Raw genomic sequence first — 15,406 nt, 5'->3', positions numbered from 1 at the left:
CAGCTCAAGTGTATAGTATTAATAAATATTATTATTATTATTATTTAAATTTCTCTATTATATTTGTTTCATTGTTTTGGCAACGACCTTAATAAACTAGCAAAAGCAAGATTTTATTAGTGCTGCTTAACAAGATTTGCATATATTTTCCTCTAATGGAGGAGGGGCTAGAAAGTTTGCATCGCAGCCTGAGGCTTATTGTGCTTACCATTCCTGTTCTATCAATGATATTTGTTGCTGAATGGCCACGTTCTTGTACGAATACATCACGCTGCACTGTGAACTTAACCTGGGCCACTTATGACGATAATGACATGTGAAGAAATGATGGTGAAATGAGAGAGGGGTGGGTAGGTGGGTGGGTGTGTATGTGTGTGTGTGCGTTTGGGTGGATGGGTGCGTGCGTGTGTGTGTGCGCGCGCGCGCGCACATGTCTAATGCTCAGTCTTTAACAGTGAAGTCATTCTCCTCCTTACTTCCCAGTATTTAGATGTAAGGTCCATAAAATTTTCCAGAGATTCACAGATTTTTAGATGTTTCATGTCCATGGCATCTTCTTCATTGCACAATAAGCATTTAGTAGAGTCCAATAAGCCGATTCAATGTAGATGTTTTGTAAGGCAGTCATGACCAGTAATTAGTCTGAACATGGCCACATGAGATTTTCGGAGTCCGAGGTGTAATGTCGAACATTACCCAGTAATTTTGTTAAATTAGCTGAGGAAAATCTTGGAAAAATAAAAAAAAAAAACACGCACACGCCCACGCACGCACGCACGCGCACACGCACGTACGTGTTCTGCCTTCCTCTTAGTCTCCACATAGCCTATGATCCATATATCTTAATGTCGTCTATCATCTGATATCTTCTTCTACACCGAACTCTTCTCTCTTCACTATTCCTTCCAGTGCATGCTTCAGTAAGCAATTTCTTCTCAGTCAGTGACCCAATCAATTTTTTTGTCTCTTCCTGGTCAGTTTCAGCATAATTCTTTCTTCACCCACTCTTTCCAACAAAACTTCATTTCTTATTCTGTCTGCCCACTTCACATGCTCCATTAATTTCCATATCCATATTTCAAATGCTTCTATTTGCTTCTCTTCACTTTGTCGTAATGTCCATGTTTCTGCTCCATACAATGCCTAATTCCACACAAAGCACTTCACTAGTCTCTTCCTTAGTTCTTTTTTCAGAGGTCTGCAGAAGATGTTCCTTTTGCGGACCTCTGGAAAAACAACTAAGGAAGAGAGTAGTGAAGTGCTTTGTGTGGAGTGTCATTACAATGTTATTTACATATTTAAATATGTTCCACATTTTAAGTTATTGATTCATTGTTGAGGATTACTTACTGTCTTACTAATCTTGAAATGTGGTTTGTTTCTGCAACATGTTGAAAAGTACTAAACGATAAGTTAAAACATATTTAAATAACATTGTTGTAAAACCAGTAGGCTACTACTAACATAAATTATCTACAAAACATTTCAAAATAAAAATAAAATAAAATAATTAGAAACTGACGGTAAAGACTATGTGGGATGTTCGAACACCCCATCTACTAGTTATGTGTTTTCTAAGGAAATAAATTAACTGTCTTATTTTTAACTGTTGGCATATGAAAACATAAAGCAACTCTGACACAATAAAAAAAATATTACATAAGAAGAGCTTTTACTGTGTTTTAATTAAAAAAACTGGGACTGGGGTGTCAAAACATTCCACCCAGTCCTTAGAAGGTTAAAATGGTTGTACTTTTTGCTACATTACTCTCCTACATTGGAAAGCAAAAAAGTTAATAGTTTTATTGCCGAGAACTCAGCATTAGTTAACAACACAACAAAATTTTAATGTTGTGTAGTTTATACTCAATTAAACTCTAATAATAACTTCATATTACGCAATATATAACAATAATGTACAAAACAGTAAACTCATTATGGTCTCAGTATTTTTCTATGCTTAATATCAGATAATAGGTAATAAAAAGACATCAACATCATTACCTAGAAATAATCTCAATATCCGACGAGGTAGTAGTTTCTAGTTCATCTCCTGATGTGTGACCACTAGTTTCCTCTGATTCAACTTTCACCATATCAGAACGGCTGTTAAAAAAATTAAACAAGTTATTTAATTGCAATGTGATCAATACCAACCTAATCTGGACTGTTGCAGAAAGAATACAAATTAAAATTTATAATTAATGTTCTTTTCCGTACACAAAACAACTATCAAAACTTGCATGAAATCGACTCCATATATGCAGAATTATCCATTGTTACTACTTTTACAAATTTAAATTCGTATTTATACGCGGACAGTAACTGAACAAATAACTCAAAACATATTCCATTGTCATATGTATTTTAAATTAATTTCAATGTTATTTCTGTGTGTTGAAATTGTAAAACCATATGTAATTCACTACTATATAAGCTCTGTCTCATCCATCAGATTATTACATCAAATCCAAAACACTGTTAAAACTATTGAGGACACTTAGTGTGTCCTTGTAGAGCAGTTAAATACTGTTAATAATTTGTCTAAAAATAATAAACTTGTGCATTCAAGAAATGAGAACAATGCTGGCACATGAGATTACTATGCAAATACTGGTGATAAGATTGTAGGGCTACTTGCAGATTCTGCTTATGCAGAGAGCTTACTATCAGTGATACACTATGCAGTAGGTATCGATGATTCAACATTCCACAAACTGTGGAATGCAGTTACAACATAATTTATTCACCCAACTTAAAGGCCCGTTAACTTGAAAGGAGTACTCATAATAACGATCGAGTTTAGAAAATTATAACAGTGAAAAAAGCATGTTTCTAGGGTGCTCCGGTCTTTCAGGTTAGCTGAGATTCACCTACTGCTGATTGCAACACACTCGCGCCTATTGTTGTCATACAATAACTTCCGTGTTATCTAACGAACTACATTTTTTCGTTTCTTAGTTCATATTTGCATTAATATATATATTACACAGGAAGAAGTTTTTATGTTATTGTATCTACATATGTTTTTAATGATGTCCATGCAATAAATATAAATGTAACATTTTAATCAATCATTTTATCACCGACAGGCTTGTAATTATATCTTAGGTACGAGAATCGCAACAATGAAAACAGAGGTATGGAAGAAGGCATTGTTGAAGCAATAGCTTCACATCTGCAACAATAATGAAGGTAAAAAGGTAAAGGTATCCCCATAACATGCCATGAAGACACTTGGGGGGCATGGAGGTAGAGCCCCATGCTTTCCATGACCTCGGCACTAGAATGAGGTGGTGTGGACAGCACCACGCTCTGACCGCCTTTTACCCCCGGGAAAGACCCGGTACCCAATTTTATAGGAGGCTGAGTGAACCTCGGGGCCGTTCTGAAAGTTTGGCAACGAGAAAAAAATCCTGTCACCACCTGGGATCGAACCCCGGACCTTCCAGTCCGTAGCCAGCTGCTCTACCAACTGAGCTACCCGGCCACCTACAATAATGAAGTAATAACAGAAAAATAAAGATTGTTAGATTTTATCTAACAGTGCAAGCAATCGCAGGTCAGTTGAGTTTTTCATTGACACGCTACTTGTGTTATATTATTTTATATGTTAAGTGTGTGTTGGTCTATTGGAAATGCCTTGATGTTGTGTTGTTGGGTGCTCAAAAACTACAAACACAGACCTTGTAATAAGTATTCATGTATTTCCAAATCGCGAAATATCACCAGATAGATTCAAAGCGTAGCTGAACTGAGTAAATCAGCATAATTTCAAACTATCCATAATTCCGTCACTTGCTCTTAACACTTAGTAAACAAGAACTCAAATTATGTGAACGAGTTAAGCACTGAACTGGAGGCCCAATTTACCTTGCAAGGACGCGTGTTTGCATACCTTTTAAATGTTTCTCCACACATTTACCATTTCTTTCATATGTTGTACATTTATCGACAGACTGTGTGGAAAACCATGAGACACCTGGAACTGACTTACGTCAAAAAATTACAGATAGGGTAGATGAGGATAATTGTAAACGGGGGTTAATTGTAAACAAATGCTGTGAGAAATATAAAACTGTCAATATAAAAATTTTAATTTGGGGGAATATTTAAATTAACCTGTTGGCTAACTTACAAAGCGGTTTGGCTCCACATAGGAGTAATTGCTTAGTTGTGAACGAATGTTTTGTAAGAGTCTACAAAAAAAAAAAAAATTGAGAAAGAATTTTGCTTCACCTTCATTTTTGGCATTGTAAGTAAACATACAGTGCTATTTTTTAAGATAATGTTGTTTTTATGAGTAATGTACAGTAGTTAACATTTATTACAATGGTTTTGAAATCTCCCATAATCTCAGTTTATTAAATTATGACGTGTTACATTTGCCCCATAGTCTTAATTGCTTGGGGGTAATTGGAAACATGTTTTAAGTACTATGGTTACATTTCGTACTTTCAGTAATCAAAATGCCAAGAAATTATATTAGGAAGAGACTCCCACCCAACTACACTGTAGAGGATTTAGAGAGGGTTGTTACAGATGTGAAAAATAGTAACTACAGTTATCGTGAAGCTCAGGAGAGGTACTGAGTTCCTATATCGTCATATATCATAGGTTAGAGGGACGAAATGTACTAATGACCAAAATTGGAGTTGAAAGGAGTACAGCTCTTTCTTCTGAAACAGAACAAAAAATGTTCAGTGTCTGATAGCCCGTGCGAAAATTGGTGTTTACAATTACTCCCCTCTCAAATGGGTAAATGTAAACAGGTGGGGTAAATGTAAACTAGAATTAAAAGATGAAAAAAAGTCAACCTTATTTTTTAAACCCATTTTCAGGGAAAAGAAAGATCTAAAAATAACACAATGTTTCTTTGTCATGCTTACCGTTACTGAGGGTAATATATTGAAATATATTTGAAATCAGTGAAAAGTGTTTACAATTACACTGGTCTACCCTGTATGTTTAATAATGCAACAATAAATGGAAAACTATTGTAATTACGATAAAATAGAACATTATTTATTGAATGTCTTTATTTTCTGATTATTTAACATATAGATTATATTACCATTATACTATCCATTCCTGAGTAATCAACAGCTGATGGTATTCAGGCACTGGAAAGTAATGCTGTTTTTGTTGAATGACCCATTCACACAGGCATATTTACGTCAAAAATAGCGTCCACAATGGGAAATGCAATTAATGATGCATCATTTCTTAACCCTTTGATGCATGGTGGTTATTCAGAAGAACCACCATTTTCTTTCTTTCTAAATTTTATGGCACAGATATTCCACCAAGGAACCACCTCTTGAGTATTTATAGAGGTGCCATCTGTGTTTTGAAATTGTGTGCAGAATTAAAATGTTGAAAAAAATTGATTGAAGCTTTGGTATGATCCATGATATGAAAAATATAAAAAATTAATTTGTGCTTCAAAGGGTTTTAAACAAGTGTGACAAAAGTTTGGAACAAGACAAGAAGCCAGACAACTTCGACTTGGATGAGTAAATGATGTTTTAACTTCTTATATTTATACGATGAAAGAGTAATGGAACAGAGAAAAATTCTCTCCGGCACCGGAATTTGAACCCAGGTTTTCAGCTCTATGTGCTGATGCTTTATCCACTAAGCCACACCGGATACCCATCCCGGTGTTGGACAGAATCGTCTCAGTTTAAGTTCCAACTCTTGGGTTCCCTCTAGTGGCCGTCCTCTGCACTACGTCATAGATGTCTATGAACGTAGGACTCTAGTCCACATATGTGCTGAGGTGCACTCGTTATGAGTGACTAGTTGGCCGGGATCTGACGGAATAAGTGCCGTCTTAAATCACGAAGTGATTTACGCATATCAGATATATTATTTTAATGTACCGAAGTACATATGATATTTCCATGCAGATATTCTGCGTCATCATACAATGAAAGAGTACGTTCATAGACATCTATGACGTAGTGCAGAGGGCGGCCACTAGAGAGAACCCAAGAGTTGGAACTTAAACTGAGACGATTCTGTCTGGCACCGGGATGGGTATCCGGTGTGACTTAGTGGATAAAGCATCAGCATGTAGAGCTGAAAACCCGGGTTCAAATCCCGGTGCCGGAGAGAATTTTTCTCTGTTCCATTACTCTTTCATCGTATGATGACGCAGAATATCTGCATGGAAATATCATATGTACTTCGGTACATTAAAATAAAATAATATACTTATATTTAATAAAATTTGCATTAATAGTGTGTGTTGTGTTTAATTATCAATACTGTACAGCATATCACCAATAACTCACAAGCTCTCTGCATAAAAGAGTCTGCAAGTGGCTCAGAGGAGAATCAGATTACCGGACTGATTTCGAATTATCAATACTGCACAGCATATCACCAATAGCAAGATATCTGCATAACCAGAGTCTGGCTTGGCAGAGAGTCGGATTGACATACTGTGATTTCATATATAATACAGTTTAAGAACATAATTACCATTTGAGAACAACACATAAGACTGAAGAGGACATTTTATTTTTATGATTAATTCTGTTATACACGGTGTTCCATTCAAACTTCCTTGATTTCAATTAATCATTGCTAACAAGGTATGCAGATTTATGAAATGTGACTGGTACTAAAAGAAAGAGAAACTCAAAAAATTTGTATTTCATTTGTTTGAAGTTGATTGTTTTGTCTCTACGTTGCACAACAATGGCAAAAGCAAAAATAGCAATTCCACACCAATGCAGGCAAACGGTGGTGTGGTATGCAGAGACGAAATCCGTAATTTCAATGCAACGAAATTATAGACGAGTGTGCGGAGGAGTTGCATCTGATGCAAAATCAATTAGTCTCTGGTTCAATAAGTTGCTTATGACTGGCAATGTCCTAAAACAATCTCGGCGCTCCGTGACAGAAGAAAAAGTGGAAGAAATTTGAGCAGGATTTCAGAGAAGCCCAAGTAAATCCATTCGCCAGGCATCAAGGCAATTCAATGTGCCTCTGACAACTCTGTAATTTCGTTGCATTGAAATCACGGATTTCATCCCCCCATACCACACCGCCATTTGCCCGCTTTGCTGTGGAGTTGCCATTTTTGTTTTTGCCAATGCTGCGATTGTTGTGCAACGTAGTGACAAAACAATCAACTTCAAACAAAAGAAATACAAATTCTTTGAGTTTCTCTTTATTTTAGTACCAATCTCATATCATAAATCAGCATACCTTCTTAGCAATGATTAATTGAAATCAGGAAGGTTTGAATGGAACACCTTGTACTTAATATTTCACATCTGCAATTTGAAATATTTTACTATATAATCTATTCAGTACAGTGTTAATAAAGAACAGGTAATAACTTATTATTCACTTACTTACTTACAAATGGCTTTTAAGGAACCTGAAGGTTCATTGCTGCCCTTACATAAGCCCGACATCTGTCCCTATCCTGTACAAGATTAATCCAGTCTCTATCATCATATCCCACCTCCCTCAAATACATTTTAATATCAACCTCCCATCTACGTCTCGGCCTCACCAAAGGTTTATTTCCCTCTGGTCTCCCAACTAACACTCTATATGCATTTCTGGATTCGCCCATACGTGCTACATGCCCTGCCCATCTCAAACGTCTGGATTTAATGTTCCTAATTATGTCAGGTGAAGAATACAATGCGTGCAGTTCTGCAATGTATAACTTTCTCCATTCTCCTGTAACTTTATCTCTCTTAGCCCCAAATATTTTCCTAAGAACCTTATTCTCAAACACCCTTAATCTCTGTTCCTCTCTCAAAGTGAGAGTCCAACTTTCACAACATTCTTATCATTATATAAATATCACTATTTGGTCTAGCCAATGCAGTCTTTCTCACTTATTCTCTGATATTTGTCTGTAATTTGTGTTTATATAAATTAGGCTATAAGATTTAAATTTAATAAAAATGTGAGGTTCATTATTGTTTATGATATATATATATATATATCATAAACAATTTTGCACCTATTCCCCCCCCCCCCTTTTAAATCCCACAAAAGCACATGGAGTATGAAGTAGAGCTCCAGTCACTAGAGTGTTGTATCTATTTGTATTTCAGAAAAACAAGAATGAAATGTTCGTGTGTTATTACTTCCATATAAATACTTTTCCTATGATATTTGTCTGTAATCTGTATTTAAAATTTCAACATTTAAATGTAATAAACTGTTTTATATCTAAGCAATTTTGTATCTAACAGAATAATGAGGATCAAAAGATTAATGTGTTATTCATAAGAATAAAAACATTTATAACTTAAAATTAAACAACCATTTATTTTTAAAAATAAATTATATATGTACAGACCTTTCTGAAGAAATGGGCGACTGATCTCTGGCTGGCATCAACTGCTCTATTCTAGACTCTTTCCCAACTTCTTCTCCCATTGCATCTGCCAACATTGTTTTCACATAATAAGAACTTGTTTGCTGAAGTGTCACTTTAGAATTTCCTTCATTTGATGAATCTTCGGCAACCACAGTTCCCGTGGTATCTTCAGAACTACTCTCCATTGCAGATGCTCCATCACAGCTACTGTCTGTAGGTACTAAAGTTCGACTGTCTGATAGTAATGAACTTCCTTCTTCATTAGAAGAATCAATGGTAGAGCTTCCGATTTTATTCCCTCCAAATAAAGGTGCATCCTCTCTCTCTGTCAGACTTTCTAAAAATATAGTCCCTTCTTCACTTGTTGACATCAAAGCTGTTACTGATGATACTTCCCCGTGTGTGAGTGGCAGAGTTAGACCACTCCTACTAGTGCCGTGTGTTAAAATTGGTTCTTCACTCCTGACTTTAGATTGAACTTCCGTTAAAACTAGACTTTCATTATAAGAAGAATCTAACAATGCTAGACTATGTTGTGAAGATTTAGCACTGGTAAGAGGTGATTTCATTTCTCCTGAGTCAGTTTTAATACTGACAGTACTAGAATAGAGGGAACTTTCATTACTAGAAGTGGGTTCAGCTATAGAATATGGTTTATGATGTGGAGATCGTGATACATCGGTGTCAGTCTTTCCTCCACCAGGAAATGATAATGGAGGTTGTTCCATGATAGTTGTAGTAGCAGTGGCTGTACTTTCTGAGGCTGAGGTGTAACTGTCATCTGCGACACTCACGTCTTCATCTTCCTCCTCAGGTATAATTTCTACACTTTCTGGTGACACTTTCTCTCCAACAGTACCATCTTCAGTTCTCTTTTCTTGCTGTTGATACCTATAAAGAAAATAATTATAATTCTACATAAATGTAAATATATAACAATCGATGGTGTAAAGAGTTCCATGAAGGGACAAGGCCGACCAGCAAGCTGCTGGCCTCACACATGCGTTCAGCAGAGGAGAATGATCATTCAATCACAACAGAGGTATCATGGTCAACAAGATGATCTCTCCCAGCCATTACAGCTGTTTTCAAAACCAGATTTCGCAACCTATCATAGCTCCCCAAATTCATACAATGCTGGGTGGGCACCAATCTCATACGCTGGCCAAAATTTCGTGAGAAAATTCCTTCCCCATAAGGACTCAACTAGCGCACATTCCATAATGTGAGTCCGAGGCATGATGCCTCAGACCATGATACTAAATGTGTGGGACCGAAAGTAAATATGGCTTTGAGAATATTCCTTATGCATCTATTAACCACTGTTTACATAATGCACTCGATTCCCAATAATTCGCAGTAATTAAAGCATGAATTTCCGTGAAATATCGAAAATCGCGAATTATCTGCTAAATGTTATTATTTAAATTCCAGTAAAAGTTGCTCTGACAGATTTAACTACTAAAATAACTTCAAAATCAAGTGTAAAATGTGAAACAGTGCAAACCATTTTGTAACATTATAATATTATACAGTAGCTGCTGCAGTGGAATAGAATCTTGAAAAAAATTTTACAAAATATATGGCACTTTTAGTTTAACAATTGAACTGAAATGAATTTAACGGAAGGGGGGCACTATGGCACTGCGACCTTGTTCAGATCTATTGTGCTAGCCCTCTGGTAACGCATTCCCAAACCCACACCAGCCAACCACACTAAGGTTCTCTGGTCCAGGTTTCGACCAGGCAACCCCACTTGTCCCTAGGCCAACCCTTTCTATGTGTCGCCGGCAGGCGTTCGGGGAACACTACAGAGTGGTAATGAAATGGAGAAATGGTAATGGAATGATGTAAATGCCTAATGTGGGGAAAAATGGGAGAACCCCGGGAAAACCCCAACTGTGACCTTGTCTGTCACTATGGATTTTTTCAATGAAAAAATCCCAGACCTGACAGGGTTTTAGTTTAACAAACTAATCTGTCATTCTTTTATTTCTTAGAAGATTGTTAATTTTTTATAATTTTAGACCACAAATTTCTTAAGAAAACAATATCTGTAAACGAAAAGTCATCACAATTTTCAATATAGGCCTATGACAAAAGAATGTCTGAAGCAATACTAGCCCAGGTGTGTGCAACTTTCGTAACTTCCTGGCTTCATCCTCGCACTCTTCATTTGCACCATCCTTTCAACTACTAGCTCACAAATCTCGTATGTTATCGTTCTCACTTTCTTGTCTGTATCCTTGAGCTTCCCTATTAACTTCTAAACATTTGAAAGGAAGGCAAGGGCGTAAATCGAGTAAAAACGGAAATGACATTGTTAATTCGCCCCTTCCAAAAAAAAAATCGCGAATTACCCTCAATGTGAATAATTAACTGCATACGAATTACCGGGAGTTGACTATAAACAAGCTACCATACATGCGGAGCATGACTGGGTTGCACAGCATTATTACAATTTCTGCTGCTATGTTCACCCTGATGTACCATAAAATACTAGTACAATCTGGATAGCCCAGCTGTAGTTCGTGACACACTATAATTTTGTATGTTTTTTTTCTTTATTTTTAACAATTTTGTTGATGTGGAGAAGAACGAGAAATTCCTGCTTGCTGGGCAAACAATTTTGTTGATGTGGAGAAGAACGAGAAATTCCTGCTTGCTGGGCAAACTGCCTACTGGAATCTTAGGGAATTTTTTTTTATTTGATAGCAAATGTCATCCAACATTTCTTCTGTCAAAACTCTTTTCTTTTTTCTGTGCTTCTTGTCTGTAATACTTCCAGTCTCTCAGAATTTACATACTTATTTACGGATTGCTTTATGAGCTGGAACCCTCATACCAGGATTCTTTCTGCAAATTAATAGTCTCCAAACTTGATGCGAAGACTATGTACACATGTAATAATAGTATATGAATATACGATGTTCGAAAGAAAGCCTAAACTCAGCCATATTACGCACATTTTAAAAAACACTGCACTCTGAATACACACAAAAGTCTTGTTACAACAGTTGAATGACTCAGACTGACAGAACACACCATATGTGTGAGGGCTAATTTGACCTTAATGAGCTAGGAACCAATGGGTACCAAAGGAATCTCATGTGCTGCCCTTGTGAGAGTGAGAAACTCAGTATTTGGATGGTGACAATGAATAGGCTATATTAGAATGATGAATCTAATATTTGAAGAATATGCTACAAAATTGGCCTATAGCTTACAAATCAATAATGTATCTGTATGTGTCAAACTATATACGTTCAAAACCAAAGCATTTCTGAGTTAAACGCTTTTTTAAGAACATGTGTGTACTTAACGTAGGATAGCCTGTTTCAGAGCAAATGTTCGATATGCATGTCACTCATCTCAATGTAAGTCTAGGAAAGGTTCTATATTTTCACTGTCATACAGGATGGACTATAGGTAATGTTATTAATTTCAGGGGGTTATTCTATGACATATTTCAAACAAAACAGTTTAATACAATTTTCCTCGTTTTGGCTTCCTTTTCGAGATAAAAATTGTTTTACATGAAACATTTCATAGGCACTTCAACAATTCAATGTTACAAACTCTCCAAATTATTCACTCAGGTAGCATAAATTAAATGAATTAAAATCTAACAAGTGAGGAAGGCACTTGGGGGCCCACCATATCCTATCCATTTTCCAGGAACAGAATGATCAAGATGATGCAAATGTTGTGCAAGAAATGAGCCAGAACCCAATTATGCGTGAACTATGGTATGGTAGTACATTAACCAGAAAATGGTAGAAAGCTTATCCTTTGAGTATTTCGAACATCTGCTTTGAAAAATGCTACATAAAATTATGCATAATCATCGAAAGGACATTGAACTCAAAAATACTTCAGTTTTAAACATATATGTATTTGAATGTTTTTCATTATTTTTGCATGTATAACCACCTCCAAAAGTTTTTGTAACCTACCGTAGTATATAGTGTAGGCCTACAATGGGGCACTGCTCTGTGTGTGCATGCATGTAAGTAAAACTACCTCCCAAATTTTGTTTGAAAATTCCAGGAACACTCCTGCATATTTATCCTCATTAATTAATTAATTTCTCAAATCAAGGCTACGAAAAACCAGACTGACTGCACTGTTTAAGGCACAAATAGGACACAAAGCATGGACAGACATCAATGCTAGATTAGTAACACCATCATACTTAGGCAGGGCTGATCATATTAGGATGTTTAAATGCAGAAAACAAAGAATGGACATGGCAAAATTTTCCTTTGTTAACCTCACAATAGCATAATGGAACAGCTTACCTGCGGCAATCTTTCAGGGTGGTCCTCTCAAAAACAATACATTTAAGGAAAGGTTGAGAAGATTAGACTGAAAATGTAATTGTAGGTGCAGTGTAATTATCTAAGTTGTATCATGTAATTAATTAAGTTGATATGTAATTAATTAAGTTGATATGTAATTAATTAAGATGATATGTAATTACTTAAGTTGGTAATAGTTGGGTGTAATAGAAGTACTTATAAGTTAGGTTTACTTTTGCTTATTGTAGGTGTAATTATAGCATAGTTTCTATTTATAGTCCTAGGTTTATTACATCTATTTAATTATAGTTAGAATTGAATTTACGTTTATCTTATTTTTTTATTATTGCTTAATTACTGTTACATTTATTGTAATGTTATTATTGTACATTACATATCACTGCCACCGGGTGTATACCCAATTGTAGTGTAATAAATACATAATAATTCATTAATCAAAAATTAGAAAAGCATATGAAACATCAATTAATCAATACACATACATAAACTGGTCATATTTGAAAAGACAGGTTAAACAGAATTCAGCTTCTACTCATGATGTTTTGTTTAGTCTTTTCCAATTATTTCTAATTGTGCTATTTCTTATTCTTTTTCTTCTCCATTGTTTTCTTTTTTTTCCATTATAACAAAAATTTTATGGTAAGCTTTGTCTTCTAGGCAGCCTTCACTTGGAGGAAGCTGAATAAAATTTATTCAAAATAAATACAGAGTATTAATAGTATAAAGTACAAAACAATGTAACAATTAAATTTGAGAAAAAATTAGGATATTCCTGATAACGAAACTTACCTGTCTAGTGCTAGTGAAATCTGCTCGGAATTTGGTTGAGCCACAATGGCAAGTACTCTTGGTGAATCTTGTGGGTCATCTGGAGAAACATAAGGAGATGATGACAAAGTAGTCCTAGAAGCTCGACCACTGGATTCTTCTCCTATTATCTCCACAGAACTCGGTGTATCTGGTATCACTTCTACAGAATCTGGAGAACTGGCATCTACTGAGAGTCCAAGACCTGTGGCAGATGATGATGCGGACATTCCAGGACTAATCTGTGGTAAATCAGTTTCTGGCGAAGTAGTGAAACCACTACCACACTCACTACTCGCTGAACCTAACACTTCAACACTCTCCGATGACTTCTTATCACTTTCAGATGAAATCACAGACAATCTATTGTACTTGTAGTTCCCAGCTGTAGAAGATTCTCTTCTCTTCACTACTTCTAAAGGAACATAATTATCTTCTACCCCAGATGACGTTTGTTGGGGGTCCATTACTTCTTTTCCTATACACTCCTTCTTTTCACTCTCTGAAACATTAGCACCCTGAGTTCTACCAGTGTTCTCCCCTTCAAAAGTCCGTTCTTCGTCTGCTTCACAACTAGATAATCTGGAGCGAACACCCATGTCCCCGTCTTCACTCTCCACAACTAGTTTACTTCGACTAAAACCTTCTTCAACTCCCAACTCGCTAGAATCATCACAGAGTCCTGCTTCCTCATTGTCTGAAGTTTTGAATAAATCAGCATGATCCCAACTGCCTTTTCTGTCCAGAACTTTTCCCTTGTCTGATGTAGTACCTTCCTGATTAAGAGAAGACGTACGGAAAAGGCTGATCTTTTTGGGTTGCTTGAAAACAGGATCTGCTTCTCCATCCTCCAGTTTTTGTGCATCAGAGCCTCCTATTCAATATAAACAAAGGTAATGAAAAATAAATAATTATATATTATATACTTGCATATGCACATGTAAAAGTGTTTTAAATACGGCTACCATATGTCAGCAATTATATGGACATATTTGCTTGTTGATAATAAAAATAGTCGTCTGCATACATTTTTGAAAATATTCTAATTTGTCCGCACTTTTCATACAGAAATCTTATTCATTCAGTTTTGTTTCTTATGTATGAAAGACGATATTCAGCATTCTTTGTGTTAATGTTGGTAACATCGCGCAAATGAGAATTTCATGCCATTACAAGTGAAGGACATGTCAGAGGTAATAGAAAATGATGGTTATGAGTCTTAAGTGAAAAATTTTTGGCACAATGTGAAAACACTGTATGTAAGGTGACTGGACTTCTTGAATATGTAGATGTAACCATTTAATGAATTTTCCTATTTCAAAGGGCTTCATATTACAGAAACACAACTCTCTTGGAAAATGTTTGGAAATGTATACTTTTTTTGATGGAGCAAGGTATCCACATATAAATTCTCCTGTCTCTTTTATGACTGTTTTAGCAATTAATAACAGGTTAATGAATATGTCATTCCATGACTTTATCATTATTTATTATGACATTATGGCTGCAAATGGAAAGAAAGAAATATTTTATTCTCAACAAAAATATCTTTCGTGGCATAAACAAAACAAACTTACTGGCATCTGCCTTAGAAAATTCAAACAATTAAAAGTTCAAAAAACAAAACAAAAAGCCATGATTCAATATTTAGTCCATCTTCCTTCCATCTCAATCACATCTTGCAGTCGAGTGGGCATGGAATCAACTAGACTTTTCAAATAGCGACTGTTCTCAAACATGGCATCGAAGTCATCCTGGATGAGCTTCTACAAATCTTCAGAAAATCTTGGAAGGGGATTGGGCCAATTTTCAGCAAATGTTGTCGTATTTTCTCCTAAAATATTAAATATTATTCTCGTACTTGTGCCCCAATAGCTCAGTTGGAAGAACGTCGGAATTTAAATGTTAAAGTCTCAGG

The 15,406-nt window shown here is 35.8% G+C and overlaps 1 protein-coding gene across 4 annotated transcripts in view; it reads right to left on the bottom strand.

The window, feature by feature from the left end:
* The window catches only part of LOC138713642 (TATA element modulatory factor-like), a 76,043-nt gene that overhangs the window by 52,261 nt on the left and 8,376 nt on the right, over window positions 1-15,406 (bottom strand). For all 4 annotated transcript variants that reach the window (XR_011335965.1, XR_011335964.1, XR_011335966.1 and 1 more), the window contains exons 3-5: window positions 13,471-14,362; window positions 8,339-9,250; window positions 2,005-2,106 (exon numbers count right to left, since the gene is read on the bottom strand). Coding sequence is in view for 1 of the 4 variants with exons in the window: in XM_069845897.1 (XP_069701998.1) it covers window positions 2,005-2,106; window positions 8,339-9,250; window positions 13,471-14,362 (1,906 nt within the window). In the remaining 3 variants the exon portion in view is untranslated. The remainder of the gene's footprint in view (window positions 1-2,004; window positions 2,107-8,338; window positions 9,251-13,470; window positions 14,363-15,406) is intronic.

The sequence above is a fragment of the Periplaneta americana genome, chromosome 14, assembly GCF_040183065.1.
Source record: "Periplaneta americana isolate PAMFEO1 chromosome 14, P.americana_PAMFEO1_priV1, whole genome shotgun sequence".
Lineage (NCBI taxonomy): Eukaryota > Metazoa > Arthropoda > Insecta > Blattodea > Blattidae > Periplaneta > Periplaneta americana.
The sequence above is the reverse complement of the archived record's forward strand: the minus strand, read 5'-3'. Positions and strand labels throughout refer to the sequence as shown.